Raw genomic sequence first — 21,757 nt, forward strand, 5'->3', positions numbered from 1 at the left:
TGTTTTCATTTATCTTTCTAGCCTTCAAGACATACAGCTATCCAATTCTGAAAAACTGAAACAATTCAAACAAAAACGAGGTCTGTAATAAAAGCGTCTCTTCAAATGACACAATAAAAGATTACAAAGGAAGTAAAAGGCTAAAAATCCTCCAGTGTAAGATCTTCCCGTTGCTGCTGCCCTCCTTAATCTCTACGTGATGAGGAGTCAAACATCTGTTCTCCCACAAAACTAGAATCCAGCAATAGAAAGAAACCTTTTACTCCACAGAATATTCAAAAAAATGTTTCTATGAGCAAAAGGCATCACTGAGTTAAGTAAAGAACTTCTAACAGTAACCAAGCCCCATTATAACCCCTTGTTAAATGTCACAATTTGCAATATTTTTAATGAAACTTTTTTCAGGTCCTGCATAGCAGACTATTGCTACAAAGAACTATCCCCCATGCATGCGTACATACCTTTGTCCTTCTTGAAGTCCAAAGCATCTTCCTTATCTGTCACTATTTCCTTCATATTGATAATGCTTTGGTGATTAAGCTGTCGAAGAATCTTAATCTCCCGAATAGCTGTAATTGGAAACCCTTCCTTTTCATTATCCAGACGTACTTTCTTTAGTGCCACCATTTCTCCTAAGAGAAAATGTAAATACAAAACATTAAGACTAGTAAATAAATCATGGGATTCAGATTTTCTTTTTAAACTCCCTTTCACTCTTAGTCTATTTCTGAATAGAATGAACACAATCAAATTTTAACATTTTGGTGCTTGCATCAATGCTTTGCTGAAGGGAAATAAAAGTAGGCCAGTTCAGGGAAACAGTCACACAGAGAAGTGAAACTACGCATGAGAGTTTTCAGCTAATGACTACTAAGCCCCTCCTCAATGTCTCACTTACCTGTGATATGATCCACCACACTGGGTCTGTCAATAAACCCACATGTACAATTGATTTTCAACAGCAGCTTTGGAGTCAGATGCCTACATTTGCTATACATTGTTTTATTACTATACCATCACAGGTCAGAATACATAAAAAGATTCTTCTCATCCTCCTGTCCTTCAGTGAAGTGTATGTGTTTTATGAAGACTAGAAAGGTTAGTGACTACTAACTGTACTTCTTAGGTACAGGCTATCTAACAAATACATTTAAACCCATGTTTTTTCCCTGCAAGCACTTAAAATGTTAACAGCATTTAAATTCTTCTAATTTTAATTAAAACTTCATTTTAATGAAGTACTTGCATAAACTCCTCTCTTGGTCTACATGTCTCCCACATGGCTCTCAGAAGAGAAAAGCACATCCTTGCCTCAGAACGCCTGGAAGTCCTGCACAGACTTGGAAGAGGAAGGTCTGCCAACGTACGTTTGCACAGACAAAATGTACAGACGTTAAAGAACAGTTGCAGGCAGGTAATCTTTCGTTCAAGTGGCTATGAGTACATTCACATTACAAGCAACTCCAAACAACACTTCTCATAAAACACCAGAATGAAAAAGGGTACTGGAGTTTTAACAGTCAAGGACTGCTCTCTCAAGGGATTGATCAGAAAGCATGAACAAAGCTCTAGAGGTTACCTTGGGAACRGAGATGTTCTACAAGGAGGTCACCAACAGCAGTTCAAAGTCACAACCACCTTTGCTGTCTCATAACCGACTCAAGCAGGAGTTAGCCTCTAAAAGAGTCTCTTGCTTATTTAACTAATTCTTTAAATGAGACAAAATGCCTTCCAGAATGCTCACTCTTTTATTGACAAAAGAGTATGCTTCATATCCAGAAGAACAAGTACAGAGTACTTTAAATATAAGAACAAAATTTCAGAAATAAGTTGCTAAGATGAAAAAAAACACAAAAAGTGATTTCTTGGCTAAGAATATTTCTGAGAAGATGGTCCCCTAAAATAAGGGATCTCTGCTATAATATTTCCTGACAAAGTGACCACCTCTGAAAAACTGTATACATCAGAAATAAAGGAGGGAAGAGGCAGTCATCTGTTCATATCACTTAGTTATCCACAGCACATGAACTGGTTTAGATCCTGTTGAGGAACAATCTTTCATGGAGGAAAAGACTTGCCAAGCTATTCAGAAAAYACTGCTCTGAGATGGCAGAATGTCAGACATTTCTCACTCCTTAGCAGCTTCTGGGGAAAGACTGCAATCAAAACAAAGTGGATAGAAAGACAGTCCTCTTCAGCTACAGCCTCGTGTAGAAGGAGCAGAGAAGTTCAAGTAACACACCTCCTTGTGTATAATATAAGCCTGTCTGTGAAGACAGCACCTAAAAACCTTTGGCAAAGCTAAGATCAGGAAGATTGCTGCTGACATTTTGGGACTTACTGCACAGATTAGTCTGGGCACAAAAGCTATAGAGGAAAGGCATATCCTTAACCTTCCTGACTGGGCGAGTGAGCAGGGAGCAGTCTCTCAGGCATACCTTCCTAAGGTATGACTCAAACAGCAGGAGGAACAGTGCTGACGAATGCTGGCCAAATGAGAGCACCTATCTTTTCAAAGTTTTTCTTGTCAACGGAAGGACTAAGATATCAATAGCACGAGGACCACTTAGGCTTTGGAAGACACAAGGTTTGTTGCCTTCTCCAAGTCACTGGAAAGACCCTCCAGAGAGTATCCTTCTAAACGCAATGCCCAGATTTTCTCTTAAAGGGAAGATCTTAGGTTGTAGACTGACTGTCCTTGGGTAAAGTACAAGGTACAATTATGAGCAACTCTGTATAACCCAACAGCCTTTAGGAGGGTATAAGCACCCACACTGATAAAGCAGAAACCATAGTCTGTGCTCCAGGTCCCATCTGACTCTACCAGTAAAGCCTCAAAATTATTATGCAAACCTGAGGCAGAGAGYTTAAAAAAATACAGTTCTGTCAAAACATTTAGGTATATATCTGGCCAGAAATGCTAGACAGTTCAAGATACAAGACAGACAACTAAAGAATTCTCAAATTCAACAGCATATTTTAATTCTTGCTAGCAGAAGTGTCGCTGTCATATTTAACTCTGTTCCATATACGCTGTGAGGAAAGATTTTCTTTATTTGTTTTACTGCAAGCCTGGCTGGATAAACCTAGATTCTGCAAAATGGCAGCAGTACAAGCTACTCATGATGGAGGACATCTAAAAACTGTATGGCAACTCAACCATTTGCTTCTGGGAGAAGCTTAATGAAAGCACAGGTATCTTTGCTAGCTCTAAAAAGGATTTATCTTACAGCGATATATACGGTACATACACAATATATTGCACTGCAGTATGCCATACAGATTCAGTTGGGAACTAATATTGAAGCAATATCATCTCTGCTGACTTTTGTTCTAATCTGTGACATCCCTAGAAGAAAGTAATGTAAATTCATTGATATGTAGAGGTAAGCATTTGAGTTTACAGAGCTTTTACCAAGATAAAAATTTATGGAGAGAGTTCAAAGGCAATAAGCACACATAGTCAAGTCCTTCCCTTACATCAGTGCTGGTTAAAAATAGATGCCACCATCTCAGGATGACAAGATGYTTTTTTATGAGCTCCTGTAAGATTTAGAAGCTTTTTTGGTCATCTGCCACACAAAGCATAGCAAATTACCCATAAACCAGACATGACAAAAGGAAAGGCTGTAGTAAGGAGGAAGAAGGGGAAGGAAATCCTAATGTTGCAGCTTATGTCTCTTTCAAATCTTCATCTCTTAGTGATGTAGTGAGACCAGTTCTTAAYTTCAGAAGATAAGGTCTCTCAGATCATACCTAAAAGATGACATAGCAAACTACAAGGAAAACTGGAATAACACAGGATTTAAAGAAATCTTTTGATTGCATAAAAGAATCCTTGTGTGGTTTTCTAGGCACTCTTAAAGCTACTCCAGAGAAGGCAGTGGTACAGATACTGCAGAACCTGCTTCCACTATAACATCAGAGGCTGCAGAAATGAGAAAAACATACTCTGACATGTCCTTCATTTTGAGCAGGCTACCTGTGTGAGGAGCAGCTGCTGCAAGCACAGGAGACATTCAAATGCTTTGACAAGATTCATCAGTAGCTGTTACAGCCAAAGAGTCTCAACATAGGTGTCATTACACAGAAATGCAAATTCTCCTCCTCTAGTGTTGGAAGTACTCACTAAGAACAGACCATGGATCTGAATAAACCCCATTCTCAAAAGCCACATTTGTAAGGTGTAGTTTTAGAGACCTGCCCAGAGCTGATGCAAYAGCTTTGCCTTCCCTCTTCAATTCAGCTGCTTTGAAAACCCAATGCTGAGCCTGTTACAAGATGGCTCAAACGGCACAAATGCCACTTTTAGCACAAGATCTGAATCCCAAGCTAACAGACCATAAAACGATCAAGCCAAGAAAATCATATAACAAAAATCAATTTCAATGTATTTTCTATTCAGAAGCAGTAACAACATTCTTATATACCCTAGCAGTGAATGCTTGCTTATCTGAGCAACAGTTTAACATAACGTGTTATTTAAAAATAACACTGTTAAAATAAAAAAAAGGGGGGGGGGCACTCAACATCCAACTTTCCAGGGCTTTATGGTACAGGGGGAGATTCTCTCCCAGCTACCAGCTAGTGACTGTCAAGAGCATGAAGAAGAAAAATAGCTAAGTCTGATGAAAAGCTTCTTTCACCCTTCCATCCCTTTAATGAACTTCACTAGTCTGTATCACCCTGTTAAGGGTGCCATTTTATTTCCACATAACTTTTCCTCCCATCTCTTCTTCACTACCTTGATTGTGCATAGAACATTAAAGCTTAAAAAAAAAAAAAGAAAAAAAAAAAAAAAAAAAACAGGACTATTCAACTTAAGCTTCTAATCAGCTTTACAAGTAAACGATTTTCCAAAGCAGCAAAAGATAACTTCCGATTTAGATAAATACTAGATAAAAACAAAGAAACAAAAAAATCCCACTTTCTAAACATCAGGAGGCAGAATACCATAAATTTTAATCAAAATACTAAAAGCAATTTTTCAAAATTCAGTATTACTCTTATACTTTTGAACCTACCTGTGTCTTTATCTCTAGCTTTATAAACTTGCCCATAAGTGCCTTCACCAATAATCCCAATGATGTCAAATTTATCCACACAGCGCTTTCCCCAGTCTATTTCTTTTTCTTTAGTTTCACCGTGTCGTGGTCCACATATTCTAGAAAACAATAAGCATATCTAAGAATATAGCCTTAAAAAAGAAGAAAAAAAAACTTACTCCTCTAAACTTTGCAGATTTATAAAAAATGAAGTCCTTTTCATGTCACAGCTTCTTTGAACATAAAACTTTTTTAAACTTTTTTTTATATATATATTTTATAGTAAAACCATGGACGGCCCAAGCAAGTTTTCACACTTGATATCCAACATGGAATTGTACAGTTTAATAACCAGCAGGCTCACCCCAACTGACTCTTCTCTCTCTACTGCTTTTATTCACCTGCTCCTCACTGTGCACTACAGAACTGTAAAGAAACAATAAAAAACCCCAAAACAACAAAAACAGAGACATAAATAAGAGGTGAGATTTTACCAGAGTTTGCACAAGTGATATAAACAGGAAAGAATTATCAATTCCCCAACCTCTGGCAGTGCTAATATACGTAAGGATAGTTTTGAATTTTCTTCAGGGTTAAAACAAAATAAGACATTATTAGATAACAAGCTTAATGTATTAAAGTGGCAATAAACCATGCACTTTGACTCGCACCTCTTTGAACATTAAGAAAGAAAAAAGTATAAACATTTTCAACAGAATACGTTTTTACTGGAGCAATAGACTAAAAAAAAAAAAAAACGTCTAGTAAACGCACTTCGGTCTCCTCTTGCTGTGTAGCTGAGCTGTTGGTTTCTTTTCTTCAGGACTTTTGGATAAGTCAGCTGCTCCAGGCAACTCAGGAGGGAGCGGCAAGTCTGCAAGCAGATGGCGAAGTTTCTTCTCTGCTTCTTTAACTGACTTCACTGAAATATTCTCTCGTAAACTATTAAAAAAGACCACAGATTTACTAGTATGTTGAACACAGTACAATGGTATTAAAATACGTACATGAAAACCTATTGCAATTACTAGTTTCTTTAGTATGTTCATGCATGGGCAAACCCAGAATAACTGAAACCTCTGCTCTYAGAATTTGCAAGACATTGATTTATGCTTTACAAATAGCTAGCAAGCAGCACTCTGAAAGATGTACAGCTAACTAYTGAAATTCTACAGAGATTGTGAAATCAGATTTTAAGACCTCACACTTCTGGTGAAAGCTGAAGCTGGATGACACAGCAAGCCTTACCAGCCAGAGCAACAAGCCCATGTGGGTTCCAGGCCAGATTTCTTCTGCCACACAAGTCACACAACTTTTTCTTTCTTTCTTTTTTTTTTTTTTGTTGCTGTTTGTTTGTTTTTTTAAGCTCAGAGCCTAGATTATCAAGAATATCCAGGACTTTGTTGCTGCTAGGTGTCAGAAGCACAGAGGTCAAATCTGTATTCCGACTGACTTTCCACACAGGAGAAGATTATTCTAATCCAACACACTATAACGTTGCTCTYCAAAGATAACTAGCTTCATGGTCACAAAAACTGCAGGTTATTATGAGGCAATCCACACCACGTCATTCACAGATCCCAACAGTCTCATATATTCAATAAAACACTTTAGATTCAATACTTCTAGTGATCAACACTCAAGAGAAATAAAATCAGACGAGAAATTGATTCAGTTTTTTTCTGCTATAGTTACTGATATCTTTGGCTGTCATTATCTGCTAAGTATGATTTATTATTAAAAAAAAGTCTGTCTCAAGAATCTCCCTAACACATATGTACCACAATGTATGTCCATAACAATAATTATAAACAATAATTCCAGAGGTGCTTTTTCTATTCCAATGAGGAAATTCTGCAAATATCATACCTCTTGCAGCATGTTTTTTAAACATGTGGTTCAATTTTACCTTTATTCCTTTAGTTGTTTGTATTCCGTTAGTTGTTTGGCTTGTTCCTTTAGCTAGCTTTTTGCAGTATCCTATATTCAACAATTTTAAAATCATGACTATCTCTGAACTATATACAACTATGTAACTGTCTCTGGCACAGGACTCTCATAATATTTTCTCTTTAAATTCCAAATTTTGTCACTGCATGGAGAAAACTTTCTGTCATACTTCAAGAGAATGTTTTCCAAGATTGCTCCACTTGCAAGATCACACTATTCTACTGACATCTTCCTCCTCTGGRAGCCTTTTATGGAGCTTTTTCGGCAACTTTGTATCTACTTAGAAAGAACTTGCTATTATTTCATCATAAAGAATGAACATATTCTTTCTTACTTTTATTGCAATTAGTAAGCTACAGATATTTAAGTAAAGCATTTCAGTGCTTCCAGTGGCCTGTATCTATGTTTCATCATGAAAACAAAACATTTGGATGTCTTCCAACATTTTTAAGCTGCCACTGTCTGAATTCAAAGAACTTCTTCAAGGAAGCATATGCTGTCTTCATCACAGATAAAATGGTTGGTGTGCTTTAAAAAAAAGTAAACCACTTTTGAACAGAGTAAGTATTCACCACGGTAAAGAAAAATTCTTAATTTTGAAGTTCAAATACCTGTATTGGTCTAGCAATTCTGCACCCTAACTTTCAGTATTAGTGAGAGTACAACATACAAGAGGTTCTGAGGCAGGTTTCAAAATAAGTACAAGAAAAAAAGAAGCAGCCAAGAAAAGCCTTTTTGCAAGTCTGTTAAAATCACACCCACTGACCACCAAAACAGTTTCCCCTTTCAGCTAACCTATGCAGTGGTTTTGCAACACTGCTGCTCCTATAGGCAGTTTATTTATGGGTTTATCAGATTCCTACTGAACTTCAAAACTGACAGTATATTAGGAGCCAGCCAGTTCTGCAGAGCATCAAGCTTTCGTTGTTGACACAATTTCCCTGTAGCGACTGTGAGTCCAAAGTAAACACTGTTGCTTCCCCCCCAAAAAAAAACCCCTCATTTATCTTTGATGACTTAAGGTTTACCATAACTTATAATCATAACCATTCTGATCCAAAGTCTAGAACATCATACAGGCAAAACAAAGTAAAGCATTAATGACAATCTGTATTTTGGCAATTAATCTTTCCAATGCAGCTGCTTACAATCATTAAGCTTCCCTGTACCCTCCTTTTCTTTTTGGCAAAGAAGAATGAGCTTGAATTCTGATATACCTGTTTTAACTACAGTTAAACCACACAAATACACTATATAAACTTATACGTATAGTTTAATAGTRGTTAAAACAGTTCTTATATTAAGAAAATACTAATAATTAGAAGCAAATGGCCATTTTTAAGAAGAAATCTCATTTCACGCTACCACAACACTGCAAAGCCCATCATCATATATGGTCCATATACGCCCACCCAGCTTTTAGTTAAAACAGTGAATCTTGCTTTCAAATAAGTGACAGAAATCCCATTTATCTATACAGGATGGCTTTGTGATTAATATGTCTCTACATCCACCACATAGATGTAATCCTGAACAACTGAAATGACATTTGCTAGAGCCAAGCAACAATTTCTCTTTTACTAAGAAAAAAAAAAAAAAAAGTCTAATGCTTCGTTAGGTTGAATTTATCCATCAAACCCTGTGCATTCTAATGTTTAACTCTCTGCACTAAGTTGCTAATAAATACAAAGAGAAGCATGTACACCTCTTCATAACAACTTTTACTAATCATATACCAGACACTTTTCAAAGAGGAGACAAGAAACTACTTTCACAGATATGAGATATGAAATAAGGTATTTCATAAGGTTTTGAAATCTCTTTTACAGCTTCAGTTTTTACACAGCTGTATCACACTATGAGTTACTATTTCAACACTAAGAAATTATTTTACAAGTTGTGAGAYGATGATCTCTCATATACATGAGACACTCATATTATGAGTAGTATCAAAAGTAGTTCTCCTGAAAGTCAATACCAAAACCGAAAGACAAATTGTAAATTACAGCTCAATTRCCTAACTTACTAATACAAATAATAGCAAACATTCTCCTTTAGAACTACAAAGAGCCTTAATGCAGTCTAAACTCAGACAACACTTGGGATATAGATAGGAATTTCTTCACTACAGAGAAGCTTTTAGGCTGTAAAAGTGAAGAGGAGTGACAAGCCATGAACCTCACTTCCATTATATATACACATTCAGAATACTAATGATCTCTGAAATCAGTTGCACTAAAATAATGCTCAGCTATAAAAACAACTGCCCATCCAAAGAGAAGAGAAACCTTGCCTGAAACCCCAGCAAATTAGAGAAAGTTTTTTCAGATACGGCTATTGAATTCATATTTTTTCTTATAAGCATGTACCTTTGCACTTAACTTGAAATATCAAATTTTACATGTGCAGTATTCCTAAAGCTATTGCGTAAATGCAATTTTAAATCAACTCTTCAGTCTAATTTTTATTGAAAGATTCCTCCTGGAATAAATCTTTCTTTTTCATCAAAATTTTCAGTAAGTTATTTTCATTTTAACATCACACTCCTTCAATTCACTAACAAAGACCATCTTAAACCACTAAAAAGCAAGAACAATCTACCCAATGCATCGTCTGATCCAGCAAATGAGATTACACCTATCTGTTCTCTAAAGAAAACAAACAAACAAAAGAGAAGCAAACAAACAAACCCCCAAATCAAAGCTATGTCACAACTCACCTATCAGGATCTTTATCTTCAGGCAGCATGGGAGGCAAAGGCAAGGGTGGCAGTGTGGAAGTTGGTAGTGCAACATTTCGATCCTTCTCCTTGGTTACTACACTTGGTGCACTCGGTTTGCTTTTCTCTTTTACGGTGGCCGGTTGCTGTTTTACAGCAGCTAATTTATTCTCTTTTACTGCTGTAGCTTTCTGCTTAGTAATTTTCTCTGCAATTAAATTATTCTCCCCTTTTGTTTCTGGAAGAGGGACCTTCGCTTTTGCCTTATCATTTTTCAAATTTGCACCACTTGTAGGAGAAGGTGTATGCTCAGTTTTTATTTTCTTCAGGTCCTTCACATTGTTCACTTGAGGCACACTTACAGCAGTGTCAGTGCTTCCCTTAGTAGGTGTAGAAGTGTTTGAAGCTTTTGCACTGGCTTTGGCTGCTTCAGCAGCTCTTGCTTTTTTGTTTTTGTTCAACTCAGCAGCCAGGCTACTCTTCAGAGTCAGTGTACTTGGCGAAATACTTGAATGACGACTCCTGGATCTAGATAACCTGTGTCTGCTACGAGACCTTGAGTGCCTTGATGAATATGGACTCCTGCTTCGAGATTTTGCTGACCTCCTGATTCAAAAGAGTAGAGAACAAGCAAGTTAAGAATTAGTCAAGTATCTACTTTTTTGACCAGCATTTTTTTTTGCTGACCACTATCCCCAGGCATATAGAATGAACAAAAATCTATGAAATAGGAAAGGTGAGGCCAAAAAAAAAACCAACAAAAAAATCCCACTATGAAGTTAAAAAACTAAGATTCTACACCTGAACAGGTTGCTAGAAAATGCTGAAGCTTTCTTAGATTTGAGGTTTCTCCCATTAAAGAACTGCAAAATGTCTGTTCCCTTTTCCTCACTATGTTAGAAATATTTTTCTACTTTAAAGAATATCTGATGCTACGCAATTTACAATCTCCTTTAACACATGCAACATTGATCTGTTAAAATTTGGAAATATTAAGTTGCCTACAGATCCAGAATTCAGCAACAAAATGAATGTGTTCCAAAGTGACAAAAAAAAAAAAAGTACTGAAGCAGTAAGCGTAGAAACTTAAGTTTTACTTTACAACTATCATTACCTGAGAAATAACACTGCATATTAAAAGATGGAATGCAATACAGCAATAAATCTTAGTTTTCAGAATTTAAGTGTATTTTTTTTCATCTAAAAGAGAGTTCCTTGCACTTACTTTTTATATCTACTGATAAGCAAACATAATCTGCAAGCAGCATTCCACTACATTTGCATTAGAAGCCAGATTAATAGAAAGGAAAAAAAAACAATTTATCTATGTTGTCTACAGAATCATAGTAAGAAAATAGCTTAGAACAAAAGGAGAGGGGAGAAAATCTTAACTGTTACAAGCAGCAAACTTTATCTGATTTAAAATACTATTAATATGAATTAATTTCTACTCCATTTTTCAGAGGGAGATCCTAATTTGCTGAGTAGTTTTGATTTGGTTCTTCATTAACAGCAAGTGAAAAAAAACTAATTGAGATGAAGGGCAGAAAAAAAAGGAGAACAAATAGCCTAATCCACTATCATACATCAGTGTATGAAATAATGAATTGTTTAAATTCATATTGCCATATTAAAAATAGCAAAAATATTTACTAGATTTGTAAGTATTATCTTGGTTCATGTTTAGAGAAAATCTATTTTCTTAAGGAAAAAAACACTTTTCTTGTCACTTGCAGGGGAAAAAAGTGACCTCAGGATTGAAAAAAAAAAAAAAAAAAAAAANAAAAAAAAAAAGTCAATCCATTAGTTGGACACTGATGAAGAGGAGTGGGGTGAAACCCAAGCAATTGGGAAAATAACATTTCGCCAAGATACAGGAACTTCCAACATTCACAAGATAGCATCAAGGTATGAAAATTGCCAAAAATTTAAAGAAAAAAAAAGCCAACTGCAATCAAACTACAATCATCTCAGTCAGGACTATCCATCATTATATCATGCTTAATGTTAGTAACAATKGAATTAATACAATTCTAACCATCAACATAGGAAATTACACTTCAGTTCTTTGACTGAATAACTATCTGTTTATACTTAACTGCATATATAACTATGAAAAAAAATGTTTCAACTTTGCTGCACTATTTGCCAATTTCCAAGTTTACAACTTTTTCTCTTGCATTATAAAAAGGATTTTTTAAAACAAAATAAAAAGTCAAGTCAAATCAAGATTATGTAGGAGTGATTCAAAACAGCATGTGGGCTTGTATATGATATACTGTACCAGAAGCTTCAAAATACTATAAATAAAACTARAATTGAGCCAAATAGCCATAGAGACACTTAGAAGAAAAAGCAAAAACCTCATACCAGGATAAATATTAGAGGCTGATGCCCTAACACAGTTCAATTCTTTGCCAGGAAAAGCAGGTTTTATAGGATTTTCTGGTGCAACAACGTAACAAAGTCAGATAAACTCCCCCTTTTATTTTGTTTTTTTAAAAAAAAAAAAAAAAAAAAAAAAAAAAAAGGTTTTGGTTCAAGAAAAGAAAAAGAATAAAGAGTTTGGTATTGGTTTTAGTGAAAGAATAGACTAAATAGCATTTGGATTCTGGATAACTGGATGTTATGTTTTTGTTTTGTTTCTAATTCTAAATGTTTAGTCAGTATTTAGGCCTTCTTAAGTAAATGACATCTCTTGAAAGATATATTCATGCCCCTGTCTATCAAAAGCCAAATAAAAATACAATACTGGCATGAAAAATTCTCTTGAAAACTCATTTCTATCCTCTAATGAAAATATCACTTAAGTTCTTTCTCAGATTGTTATTTTGGAAATCCAAATATCAAATCCCACACTTCGGACTTTCTTGGAAAAGTCTGAGGCTTAGCTAAACTGGAATAAAATGTATACAACCCTCCGTAATATAGAGTTCTGATGGGTAATAGGAAGAAAAGGGAGGGCTGAGATCACCCCGATAATATATAAACTACAAACACAAGACCAGAGCTCTCTTTGCACTGTCATCTCACTTTCTGACAGGAATTATTATCTCAAACAAAAGGGATACTGCTTACAGATCTGCACTGAGTGTAAAACTTGGTATAATTGTATTGCTCCAGCATCAAATAAAAGCTGATAAGCCCTATTAGTCCTAAACAGACTTCTACAAACAGCGTATCATTTGTGAGCATATCACCGACGTGTCTTTGAAAACATTTGCCTGCGTATTTTGATGTTCTGGATTAGCTATTATAAACCGAAAACAGTAAGCTGTTGAACAGAACCTCCATCTCAACGACCTCATTGCAACATGCCTTATCTATATTACATTTTTAAACTCAGAACGTGCCCTAGAGGTTTCAAAAGCAGGTTTACTTCATTTAGAAATCTACTTTAAAAAAAATGCCTAATATAAAGAAAACTCATCTCTGTCACATACAAGAATAGGGGCATAATTCCACACTCACTGGAAAAGAACTGCAGCAGCTTAAAATATTACTGTCAGCTGCGACACTATGTCTGATTGTAAGACTGATTATTTAAGATTTAATCTTATCTTGGCAAAAAGTATGCTTCATTAGATAATGTATACCTGTGCTAACAAGACAAATTTTCCATAGGCATCCCAAAGACCCTTGCAAGAATCCCATGCCATACTCTGCCCACAAGGCTAGGTGAAGGGGAGCTCCAGAAAAACAGTAACATCTTTAACTGAACACAGATGTTGAATTTYATGTAGAAGATAGTTTTGTCAAAATGCTAATTATTCAAGTTACAATAATGAAGAACAATGTTTTCAGCAGTCTAAGAGTCTTCTACTCTTCCAAATACTTAATCTTTACTTTCTTCTACCAGTGCTAGTTCACAAGTCAAGAGAGAAAATTCCAGGCTAGACAAAAGTTAAGTACAAGCATCCTTCTATAAAAATGGCACAAAACCAAAACTACAGGTATTCATAAAGCTTTCCTACAGAAGCACATACTCTTGAATTTACATCAGAGGGGGAAGATTTTGCCCTATATGTAAAAGCAGCCAAGTAACACTGTTTAGAGCTAATGCTCATTTGAAACAAAACATGAAGTCAAAACAGCACAGAAATGAGCTCACACAACAGCCTATGTCTGCCAAGACAAGGGGACACTAACCCTGAAAAAAAAATACCCTGAAAAATACCAGGACAAACACCTGAAATACACAATACTCTCTAAATCCTCTAACAGATTTCTATCGAACATATGTGCGTGCACATGTGTTTACACRTGCGCGTATTACTTAATAGTTTGCCGGACATTTATTTGCCCCCAAACTATTTTGTCTTTAGCTAGGATAACCGGTTTTTAACATAGTAAATAACAATATAACAAAAGAATAGTTGTTACAAACGCAAAGATCTGTTGCAAACAGTACATAAATCGAACAAAAAAACACAACCAAACAAAAAACCCAAGCTTTTTTGCCCAAGTCTTGAGAGACTGGGGGTATAATAAACATAAAGGGCTACATCCAAATCTCCCAAACAAAAGCATTTGTGATAACTTCTGGACACGCGCAGCTCTAAGAAGTCACTGTTTCAGATAAATCTCCCCCAATGCTCCTTCTATTTGCATCCAAAAGTTCTGCCTCATTCACCAGTACCTCTGCCATCCTTAGCTGTCAACTGTTTTCTGCGAGCACCATGAATACAAAGCATTCTCTATTGCTGTACTATCACACTTCACACAGGTTTGTATCTCTACATGGAACAAAATTGCCAAACTTCAGGGTATTTATATAACCACYTCTGAACCACGTACAGCTTTCAATATGTATTATACATGGAGAAAAACAAACAAACGTACATAAGAAAATTGATTTGCCTAAAAACTGTAAGTATCAGTAGGATTAGTCTGCATTAGAACTGAGTTCTGTTGACATAAAACCACATTTTTTCTTTCCTGGAGACAGCAACAAAAGAGACTAGGAGAACAACTAGATTAGCTGAAAAGAAACCATTGAAATAATTACATAATATCAAGTCTAACTATTAAATGAAACCAGAAAAAAATACATTAACTGCAAAACATATATGAGAAGCAGATTAAAGAATTTGATAAGAAAGCACTAGAAACAAGTAATTCATTCCGAAGCCAAAACTCAGCACTTCCCCTCCCCCATTTTTAGAACAACAACAACAACAACAACAAAGACAGGCAGAGATTTTTTTAATAAAGAAATCTTTTGCTGTTTTGGGTTGCAAAGCTTTTTTTCTTTATAATATTTTTTGCCTAATATCACAGATTTCATAAAGCAGACTGTTTTTCTCTGCTTAATTTATGCAGTGTTCTTACTCACTGTATAAAATCCTACTCTTAAGATATCAGTTACAAGCTTCGAAAGTATCACAAAAAGTTCCTCCTCCTCTCCACACATTTTATTATACTTCATTTGTTAACATATCAATTGTATCAATCAGTAGATTCCTAAATGAATTTAACAGTAAATGACTCGTTAAACACGGATTTCCAGGAACACAGGTCTCATTTAGCATAAATATTTTTTCTTGCCACTCTATTCTGCCTGCTTCTCTTTCCTATTTCCTTCATACACACTTTTAAAAACAAAAGAGCAAATCATAAGAGTCATGCATTATCTTCTCCTGTTTGTAAAATCTGAAAACCTCTTCTCTTCTTAACTGCTTTAAGAGCAAGCTAAATCCAAAGTGCTAGGAGCCAATTACGTGTGTTACCTAAGTGCAAACCATATTATACTCAGAACAAATCAGGGTCTACAGAGTTCAGCGATGGAACTGATCTGTCCTCCCCCTGTGTACTTTTAGACAAGACGGAGCATAAAGGAATTCATCAGAATAAGAATGGAATAATAAGAAACTGAATAAAAGGAGGTTAAAATGTTATAGCCCRACACTACCATTAACTGTCAGTGAATGCTATAATACTGTGTAAGCGCTGCCATCTTCCAGCGCACGGTAAGGTCACAGCATATTTGAAAAGGCAGACCTAAATTTAATCAATTGGCCTTACCACAGATCTTCCAAGACATTTATAATCAGTCAGTAACTTAAACCACCTTGACAAGACATTCTAGTTCATAATCATACTATAGTTTTTCCATGATGCACTAGCAAGCAAACTTTAATTCACAACAGTAAGYGTTCTCTCACTTGATAACATTAATTTATTTTCTCTAGCCCCTAGTTCAGGGTTATATCCTAAAGCACCTGTGCGAGAAACCACCTATTTAGCTGCTGGGTGTGTGAGGACTACATAACTTGTTTTGCTGATTCAAAACATAAATCTTTAAAATGTTCTCTAATACATATACTGTAGGAATACCGAAAAATTCTAAAYGTTAGTTTTATTTCTGCCTTAAATCTACTTTATAACCTTGTATTCTCAATTGACAACTCTGTCTACAAAACAAACAACCAGCAAAAATGGAAGTCAATTCAAATTCTGTGCTCTAAATGCATTTAAAATTTCATTTTTAAATGAAGTGTCTTCTCACAATAAGCAAAGAAAAAGAGAAGAGGAAAGAGAAAGGCATGTCACTGTGGTTGGGCAAAAGGCAAAGTTCGCTACCAATTAGCAAAACAAATCTCAATAAATTGAGAATATGTACTTGGGCCACAGCCTCAATATATACTGGATTCATTTCTCATTGATGAAAATGTATATTTTCACATTTAAAATTTTGCAAAACACATTCACAAAACAAGAATAAAGAGCTTTTCTATAGAAAGTTTTCATCAAAGAAAAAAAGTTTCAACAATCTCTCCTGCTTTAAATCCAGAAGCAGAATTACTGGCCTCATCTCTATTTTTGTATTAGTGTATGAAGCCATGGCTTCTCCTGCAAAGTCAGCATTTACTGCTTGAATACATATTTTACCATTTTCCCTATGCTTGTTTTGGTTTCACAAGTGGTACGTATTTCAGAGCACCTCATTGCTACGGGCCAACTACAGCTACAGAATGAGGTGGCTTGATAATACCAATAAGAAAAGAAGCCTTGTATTTTTCTAGAAATAAGATCCATGCATATAGTAGCACTATGCTAACAGTGCTCCGCCTACTTACTTTTATCCAGCCATATGGGTAGGTGTAATCAAGTTTAGAAAAATATGATTACTTGCATATACAGCTGACTAATTTAAATGTGCGATCACAGAGCATATGACCTGACTGAATTGATGAGAAACAACTCTTTTCCTACAGTTTCATCCTAAGCTGGTTTCTGAAGTGAGACTATGCCTGTTTGTTTTGCCAGTCATGCTGAGATAGACATCCATATCTTTCCATATATGTACAATGTGTGTGTGTGCGCGTGCATATGTATATATATTTTAAGTATCATAAGCTTTTTAAAAATTTATGGGTAGAGAAATAAATACCTCATACATTTGTAGTATTTTTGGTATTATGGTATTTTGGTATTACGGAAGAATTTCCATTTTGAAAACGAACATCTGCTACTTTAGAACAACTGCGCTACCACTCACGAGAAAAAACAAGTCAGTCAAAAATAGACAGTACGGTCAATTTTCATTCATAAAGTAATATTTAAACTGATTCGCACAACGAAGGATTACAACTTCACCAGCAGCCAGTGGAAAAGCACTGTCCAATGAGTGGGAACAGCTCAAACAATCATTTTTCATAGAAAAATAGCCAGTCACAGCTATCATAAAGGCAAAGGCAAGTAGTTTACCATTCAAGGATAACTTTCCAAGTACAAAACACATCTAGTTCCTTTGCTTCTATTCAGAACCTATCACCAGGCAACACCACTAAAGGTCACTAATCAGAGGCACTGATTCAGAGCTCGAACTTGCATCTCTGTTACTGCTGCTTGAGAAGAAAAAGATTCGAAAACTTGCTTCTCTTCTACTGTTTTCTAGAAGCTTCTCACTGAGCAGTTCAGAGACCTGGATGAAAAAAGATCAGGATTCTCGATACATAGGCTTTCCAAGCGCACTAGCACCACTTCATTCTCATTTTCTACAAACCAAAATATCTAGATAATTAATATATAATTACTGGAGATTCATACATGAAATACAGAATGAAAACAGCAGTCAGACCTGCAGTCAGTGAACAGCTAGTAACATACAAAGTTCTTACTGTCTTGACGCCATTATACCTGGATACAAGCCCAGAATTAAGTCTTTAAATCATCCAGATCAAGAAGACAGGTGCTGTATGAAGCTGTTGCCCTCATGAAACCAATATTCTATCAAGTCTAAGGTTGTCATATTATTATGTAAAATGCACAGCAACGAATTTCAGTTTTTGTAGTACACCACCACCGACTCAAGCAACAAATAAACAACTGCAACACAATTTTGAGTAACTAAGACAATCATATAATGATCTTYCATTTTTAGGTTATTTCCCCCCCATACACCACAAAAAATAATTAATGCATAAGAGCCATATGGGAGTAAAAAAATAAAAACAAAAAAAAMTTGCATTTCTCCACAATAGGCAAACATTAAGAATAATGAAGTTTGTCTTCACACTTTCAATTTCTTTTTATTTTTCCTGTAAAAAGAGACTTGCAGGATGACCAGAACAATGATAAAAACACCTGATTTTCATTTCATTTTCAAAATTCATGACGCATTAGGACAAACGGACCTTGATTTCTACAGCAAACTCTTATTTCACTCAGCCGTTCCAACGCCTTTCCAGTAAACCTGACAATCTGCATTAGTTAACAAAATAATTTATCTATATATAGTAAGAGACTGGAAACAAATTAACAAATTAAAGTTTAACTGGAGGAAGGAAGGAGTGAAGTCATAAAGCTAACTCCTGGAAACAGATCTGCAACTCAAGAAAGCTTTAGATACTTACGACAAAAAAAGGATTAAAAAAAAAAGCTTCAAATCACAGCCCCACTACCGACAGGAAAGAAAATACTTCCTGCACTTTGTTCTGTAGCTACTCACTACAAAATCCTCCGCACCTTCCACTATAACACCATTACTCACTGTTTAAGATAGGATCCTAGACTAACTGGACCATCAGTCTAATACGGCTATTCTTAAGTGCAGACCTCACATATATCATTCTGCTTGTCACTGTTAGCATTCCTGTTCAAAGACAAAAGGTTCTACAGAAAACATTCTGGAAACCAGATTATTTCGTCAAAATATTCCCATAACGTTCCTGCTATTCTACTGTCCAAATCTTCTTGAATAAAGGATCCTTGGCCACTTATAACAGGTTCTCATGGAACAACAACAACAAATCGCTTTTTTTTCAGACCACTCATGTATTTTCTGCTTGAAACACTCTATTGTTTACAAAATTATTCCATATAACCGTACCTCAGAACAACCATCATTTTTTGCAAAGGCACCTCTGCTCTATCCCTCTGAACAAAGTAGGACACAGTTTTATTACTTCATCCTTTCAACTGCGTCTGATGCACATCCAGAACAGCAAACCTTACTGACAGTCAGTGAAACACAGAAACAGCTTCATCACTCTCACTGGATACACTGCCTGACATTACAAATGGTAACTGATGCAAAATTAGAAACAACAGAAAACAGTTCTCACACAACCTACCAGATAATACCTTTTAAATAAATTCCTACCAACGGACTGGCAAATCACCTTATACATTTAAAAATCTAAGTTCACATACGAATTTAARTTTACAAGCAGCCTGTAAACAATGTGGCAACAGTCAGGTTCAAACAGAGGAAATAGAAGTCTTTAGTTATGAACACAAATTGACCAAATACGTCAAAACCATTGTGAATTTAAAGTTAAAATATTTTAAAGTGCTCTAATTCTGCATTACTGTCTGTGTCCGATTATAGAGATCCAGACCACATTGCTGTGACTTTTTTAGGCTTTACACAGAAAAAACAATGTCAAACTTTACATTCTGAGTTCCCATTAACAGTAACAAACTCTTTGCAAGCACATCAAATACAACATGTATAGTACATGCTAACCTACTCTTTAATGGGAAAAGAAAATGATGTTTTTATAGGCTGTGTATAGCATGAAAGCAATTTAATAAAACTGGACATTAGCTCCTTTACGTAGCAAAACAGGAAGTCTAAATCTTTCTATAGACCTCTGAGGAACAAGAAACACTAGTAATGTGAATTGCCTCTCAGTTTGCTTCCTCTTTAGACTAGAAGGGATTAAACCAAGCACAAAAGTATTCAACACGCACTTTTTCCACAGGTTATGTACAAACATACCTGGGAACCTGCACATTTTATGAACAAAAACTTAAACAAAATTGGTCCTTGAAAAGCCTTGCTCTCCGAGAGTTGCTTTCAAGGCATGCTTGCCTGGAAACGTTCTCATGCTGCTTAATGCTTTGAAAAGCATTTTTCCAAGCTACGGAGTCTCTCGGAGATAGAAAGAGCTGCAGAAGAGCCTCACATCTCCCCTTCTCCCCAGGCAGGACAGGAAGACCTTTGTGTGTGTCCCGGCTACCTTCCCTCCCACCCTAGTTTTCTGGCAGTAAGAGAGCTAGGAGGACTTTTTTGTTGTTCCATGAGAGTCTCTCCTCCAGCTCGGGCCGGGGTTCCCCCCTCCCCTCGCTTCCCCGCCGAGCCCCCCGCCCGCCYCCGCACCCCGCACTCACCGGATGACAGGGCTGTAAGGGCTCCGTGACCGGCGCCAGCTGCTGTAGGGGCTGGGCGACACATCCCCACCGCGCTCGTAGGAGCTGTGCCGGCTGTAGCTGGGGGAGCGGCGGCGGCTGTAGGGGCTGAGGGGCGAGCGGCCACCCAGGGGGCTGAGCGACTTGCGGCTCCGCTGGCTCTGCGAGGAGCGGTGCAGCGGTGGGCTGTCATCCCGGCCGGGGCTGGGCGAGGAGCGCTGCCGCCGGTAGGCCTTGGGCTCGGGCTTGTCGTCTCGGTAGGCCTTCGGCGGGTCCTTGTAGGCCGAGGGCGGCTCCTTGGCCGCTTTAGTCCGGCTGCGGTGCGCTTTGCTCTCCCGCTCTTTCCTGCCGCTGCCGGGGGAGGCGAGGGAGCCCTTCCTGCGGCTGTCGCCACCGCTGCTGCTGCTGCTCTTGAGTCCCTCCCGGTCCTGGCCCCCGGTGTGGTTGTGGCGGCTGCGGGACTTGGAGGAGGACGAGGAGGCCTCGGTTCCCCCGCGGGCCGCTGCCCCCTCCTGCTGCGGCTTCTCCTCGCCGCGCCGGCGGTGCTCGCGGTGCCGCTCCTTGGAGCGGCCGCTGCTGCTGCGGTGCTCCCGGCGGGAGCGGCTGCTCCGCTCCGACTCGCCCCGCTGTCGCTGGCTCCCGCCGCCRCCGCCCGAGGAGGAGGCCGGGCTCCCCCCGCCGCTGCCCGCGCCGCCGGTGCCGGCCGCGCCGCTGCCCACCAGCCCTTCGGACTGGGAGCTCACGTCGTCGTACTCCTCCACCAGGGTGCTCAGCCCCCCGCTACCGCTACCACGCCGCTTCTCCGCCTCCTGGGCGCCGCCGCCGCCGCCGCCGCCCCCGCGGCCCCGCCGCCGCTTGTGCCGCGAGCCCGAGCGCCGCTTGCCCCGCGGCCGCTTCCGCTCCCCGCCGTCCCCGCAGCAGGAGGAGGCACCGGTGGCCGCCAGGAAGAGCAGGGACTGCGGCGGCAGCGGCGGCTGCAGGAGCGGCGGCTGCAGGAGGGGCGGCTGCAGGAGCGGGAAGAGCAGCGGGTGAGGGGCCGGCGGCGGCGGGGGGGGCTGCGGCTGGGCCGCGAAGCGCTTCCGTCTCCGGTGATGCAGCCGCTTCTTGTCGGCCGCCGCCTCCACCGCCGAGTTGCTGCTGCTCCCGCCGCCGCCGCTCGCCCAGCCCCGGCTGCCCCCGCTCCCGCCAGCCGCCGCGTCCGAGGTGCTCGGCATCGAGATCACTCAAGGCCGAGGACGAGGACGCGGCCTAGGGAATCCGCCGCCGCCGCCGGTGCCGCCGCCTTCAGGGCGATGCCGGCGCCATGGAGACACGGCGCCGCGCAGACACACCGGGCCCCGCCGGCCGCGGGGTCTCGCTCGCTCCCCTCGCTGGCTCCGCCGGCGCCCGGCCGCGCCGCCTCACA

At 38.7% G+C, this 21,757-nt stretch overlaps 1 protein-coding gene across 6 annotated transcripts in view; it reads right to left on the reverse strand.

Moving 5' to 3' along the window:
• The window catches only part of CDK13 (cyclin dependent kinase 13), a 50,166-nt gene extending 28,433 nt beyond the window's left edge, over positions 1–21,733 (reverse strand). For all 6 annotated transcript variants that reach the window (XM_085320212.1, XM_085320211.1, XM_085320208.1 and 3 more), the window contains exons 1-5: positions 20,335–21,733; positions 9,715–10,320; positions 5,820–5,987; positions 5,025–5,164; positions 462–632 (exon numbers count right to left, since the gene is read on the reverse strand). In XM_085320212.1, the coding sequence (XP_085176338.1) occupies positions 462–632; positions 5,025–5,164; positions 5,820–5,987; positions 9,715–10,320; positions 20,335–21,566 (2,317 nt within the window). In that variant the 5' untranslated portion in view covers positions 21,567–21,733. The remainder of the gene's footprint in view (positions 1–461; positions 633–5,024; positions 5,165–5,819; positions 5,988–9,714; positions 10,321–20,334) is intronic.
• Positions 21,734–21,757: the final 24 nt, after the last annotated feature.

Source organism: Rhea americana, unplaced genomic scaffold (genome assembly GCF_003343005.1).
Source record: "Rhea americana isolate MKP2758 unplaced genomic scaffold, rheAme1 scaffold_62, whole genome shotgun sequence".
Classification (NCBI taxonomy): Eukaryota; Metazoa; Chordata; class Aves; order Rheiformes; family Rheidae; genus Rhea; species Rhea americana.